Here is a 4,503-nt window from a genome sequence, read left to right as displayed (position 1 = left end):
AGAGAAGTAAAGAAAGAGGAAAATGGGACCCACGAGAAAAAATAAAGAAGAAAACAAATGAGACACCACAGCCAAAAAAAAGGACCCTTAAAAAAGATGGGACCCACAAGGGTTAATATTGTCAAAGCACTGTAACAAGGAGTGTTTTAACCATGGTGAGAGTAGAAAAAACGCAGCCCTAAAATGAAGGGCAAAAACCACCGAAAATCCTAAGTTATGCTGACACATTTATCCTAAATTTTTTTGTGACATTAAAAATAACAAACTTGTACCTGTGTGACATATTTACCCGCTGTCAAAGTTTCGTCAATGAGAACCATTAAAAATTTGCCTACATGGATGCTGGAAAGCAAACGGTGTTGGCATGATGCCCACGTGGCTTAAGTGAAATAACAACGACGTTATTTTGACTAAAAACTCATCTGACAGAATGTTGATGGAAGGTAAATGTGTCACATATATACAAATTTGGGATTTTCTATGTCACAAGAGAAATGTCACGGTAAATGCATCACAGTGGGTATAGTTTGGGGTTTTTGATATCACAAAAAAAGTTCAAAGTAAATGTATCACGGTGGGCATAATTGGGGGCTTTTTGTGACGTTTTCCCTAAAATAAATTTGTGGTTAAAAGAAACAAAAAATGCTCGAGGAATTGAAATATAAACGTGTGCATATAGAAACAAAAATAAATCATCTAAAATTCTATTAAGGCCCAATCTGATTAAACTTTAATTTTTTAAACTCATTTTCACTTGGCCTTTTTAAGTGTTTAAACAACCTATATACAACATGGTTGTAAAAATATGAGTCAAAGAATGGGCTTATGACCCATGTTGACACCTCTATTTTTGAAGCGCGACATTTTTATTCATCCAAATCAATATGGTGTGTCGAGGACAACTGTTTTGGAGCAAAATAAAAAAATAAGAACATAAATTACAATGCTTAGGGAATGGCTTGCGTGAATAGAAAATTTTGCACCGAAAGCAACTACAAACTTTTCCATGACTGGGCCTCCACAACAACCCCTATATAAAGGATGGTTAGCATACTAAGTGAATCGCAACAAATTTCGCAATGGCTGTTCCAGCATTGGTCACAAGCTTCCTCCCCTCCTCAACCCGCCATAATCAACCCTCTCTCTTATTCTTTAGACACCTTCGCTCCTCCTCCTCCTCCGCCTCCTCCTTTTCCGGCGCTCAATTCGTGACACGCGCTTTGAAGATTGAAGATAAAGAGATTGTGAGACGTTCGGCAAATTGGGAACCTAGCATTTGGGACTATGGCCTTTTGCAGTCACTCAGTGTTGATTACACGGTAATGATTTTTTTTTCAACACAAAATCCGGCCTAGCTTAAGAACTACGGAAAATATTCACATCTGCTCCTGAATTTCATGTGCCTAGGAGGATAAATATACGGAGCAAGTCCAAAGGTTGAACAAGGAAGTCAAGGGTATATTCGACAGGGAGATGAATCAGGTAGCCAAGCTCGAGTTCATTGATGCGGTTCAAAGACTAGGACTAGGATACCATTTCGAGACGGAGATCAAGAACGCTCTAAGTTTCATCTACAACACCGAAGTTGCTCAACTTTTGGACGATCTCTATGCCACTTCCCTTCGATTCCGGCTACTCAGACAACACGGATACACTGTACCGCAAGGTAGTTGCCAACTTTTTAACCTTTTGTGAATCATGTTGACGCATCAAATTTTACCTTACCATTCCTTTTGCTGGACGTATAGATGTGTTTCAAAGGTTTATGAACAAGACGGGCACATTCATCGAATTGCTCAGTAAGGATGTGAAGGGGCTTCTTGGTCTTTATGAAGCTTCTGTCCATGGATTGGAAGGTGAAACCATACTTGATGAAGCTAGGAACTTTGCTTCCAAGCATCTAAAGGATCTACACCTCGACAAAGTTCCCGCTATATTAGCGAGCCACGTGAGTCACGCATTAGATATGCCGATCCATTGGAGGCCAAACAGGTTGGAGGCTCGGTGGTTCATGGACATGTACGAGAAACAGACAGACATGATCCCCTCTTTGCTCCGATTGGCTAAAATAGACTTCAATTTAGTGCAATCAGTCCACAAGAAGGAAGTTAGCAATATGGCAAGGTATGCGCAAGCACTCTATATATAGTTGATAGATGCATTTGACGGGAGGATATAAATTCATGCAAACACCAAACATATAGGAGCGCATGCAGATCGACTTAGTCGTTGTATGGCAAATTTCTCAGGTGGTGGGTTGAACTTGGCGCGAACAAGATGACCTTCTTTAGAGACAGGCTAGTGGAACACTATTTTTGGTGCTGCGCACTGGTTTTCGAACCTCAATATTCAGCTTACAGGGAAATGACGACGAAGCTCCTTTGTATGGTGACACTTATTGATGACGTTTATGATGTATATGGGACGCTGGAAGAACTTGAACTCTTAACAGATTTTATTGTCAGGTTAGTGTAATATGATTACCATCATCATTTTCTTTTGTAACTATTATTGCCAAGAGAAAAGGTAAGCGGTTAATTAGTCTCTGAATGACGCGAGGGATAAAACAAATCCTGAGAATTATATGATATAAATTCTCCGATGTATTTTGAACATATCACTTTTTAAATTAGCTTTTTTTTCCCTCAATATAATTGATTGCTTTGGGCGAATAAAGTAATAGTAAGTACTTAACCTTCACTGGTATCACTAAAAGCGTATCCAAGTGATGGTAAATTTTACGAAATGTTGAAATGGTGATATCTTATCTAGGTGGGACATCACAGACATTGATAAGCTTCCTCCAACGATAAAGAATAGTTTCATGGCCTTGTACAACACGACCAACGAAATTGGTTATTGGACGATGAGAGAGCTAGGAATCAACACCATTCCTTACATGCGAAAAGTGGTAATCTCGATTTGCTAAAATCTTTCACCTAACAATTTCTACTTTTGTAACGAAACTTCTGTTTAAACGTTTGAGAATCCGAAAAAGTAGGAGAAAAGAACGTCCCTCGACTTGGTCATTCACACACTTTTCCGAATTTCAATCCTACAGTGGGCGGATGAATGCAAGGCCTACTTAAAGGAGGTCAATTGGTACAACAAGGGCACTAAACCAACACTGAAGGAGTACATGGACGTTGCGGTGGATTCAGTCGGTGGGCTGATTATGCTGTTGGGCAGCTATTTCCTAACCACGGACAAATTGACTGAAGAGGGACTTGATTACGTGTCGAAAATCCCGAGTGTCATGCATTGTTCTGCCAAAATCCTTCGACTCAACAATGATCTCAGTACCTCATCGGTAACTTACTTTGACGTTTATCCTTCTTGTAAATAATCGCTTTTTAAACATTTTATACGGATCTTGAGACTTATGTTTGTAAAACATCAATGTCGTCCATGCACAGTATGAATTGGCACGAGGAGACAACTTCAAGGCGCTCGAATGCTACATTAATGAAACCGGCGCTTCGGAAGAGGCCACGCGGGAACACGTGAGGCATCTGGTGCACGAGACCTGGAAGAGAATGAACAAAGACGTGTTTGAGGACTACCCATTTCCTGGGTTCGCGCCTTTTCTCGGTGCTTGTTTGAACTTGGCACGAGCTTCTCAGAGCTTTTACCAGTATGGAGACGGACATGGCCTTCCCGATAACAAAACCAAGGACCATCTTGTGATGGCTTTATTCGAACCCGTGCCCCTCGATTAGGGATGCATTACTGACAATGGTATCGCTGTTGGAGAGAGCCTATAATCTTACGTGTTATTATAAGCTTTCGGGGTGGCTCCGGAAGCTCTAAGACATTGAAACTATTGTAATTGAAGTCTATCGAAGTTCAATGTACGAGCTCCATAAAATTCCCCGGAGAAGCACATGCTATTCCGTGCTCTGTGTTGTGGCTGATAAACGTAATTGATTGTAATATTTGTGGTGATTATCTTTATTATTGTGCTAATTATGTCGAATTCTTTATATTTCGGATAGTGCGAGGCTATTTCGGACCCGTTGGAGTACAGCGGTTGAAGTTGCAATTCGTCCACTAAACCATCAAATAGGTTGAATGTTGATAATTATGAACCATACTGCTATATTTCTATATCATCCTTTGGTTTAAGTTCATAATCGAAAAACACTACGAAGTACACTGTTGTGCTTTTATGTGATTTTCCTCTTTGCTTTCTTTTTCAATGTGTTTTTCTCCATTTTCCTCTTTCAATTACATGTATATTGTGAATTTGCAGCCTTTATTGGCATCATGTTCTTCTCATAGGGCTCGTTTGGTTATGTTTATAGACACTTTTTTTCTATTTTTCAAAAGCGAAAAATTTATTTTTTACATAAAATTATCATTTGGATGGTTATGGATAAAATCAATTTTTTCAAAAATCAAATCAACATTAATCTATTTTCTTGAGAGCAACACATTTTGTTTTACATAATCAGAAAAGTGATTTTGGTTATCTCTAATTTTATTTAAGTGGAGCAAAACAGT

The 4,503-nt window shown here is 39.2% G+C and overlaps 1 protein-coding gene across 1 annotated transcript; it reads left to right on the top strand.

The window, feature by feature from the left end:
• The first annotated feature begins 1,072 nt into the window (after window positions 1-1,072).
• LOC115669648 ((+)-alpha-terpineol synthase-like) lies at window positions 1,073-3,857 on the top strand. The gene is made up of 7 exons (XM_056321493.1): window positions 1,073-1,319; window positions 1,408-1,666; window positions 1,749-2,124; window positions 2,250-2,465; window positions 2,773-2,911; window positions 3,062-3,310; window positions 3,417-3,857. The coding sequence occupies exons 1-7, from the start codon at window positions 1,080-1,082 to the stop codon at window positions 3,717-3,719; spliced, it is 1,782 nt and encodes a 593-aa protein (XP_056177468.1). The 5' UTR covers window positions 1,073-1,079; the 3' UTR covers window positions 3,720-3,857.
• Window positions 3,858-4,503: the final 646 nt, after the last annotated feature.

The sequence above is a fragment of the Syzygium oleosum genome, unplaced genomic scaffold, assembly GCF_021117445.2.
Source record: "Syzygium oleosum isolate NSW1041296 unplaced genomic scaffold, Sole_v2.1 Sole_v2.23, whole genome shotgun sequence".
Lineage (NCBI taxonomy): Eukaryota > Viridiplantae > Streptophyta > Magnoliopsida > Myrtales > Myrtaceae > Syzygium > Syzygium oleosum.
The sequence above is the reverse complement of the archived record's forward strand: the minus strand, read 5'-3'. Positions and strand labels throughout refer to the sequence as shown.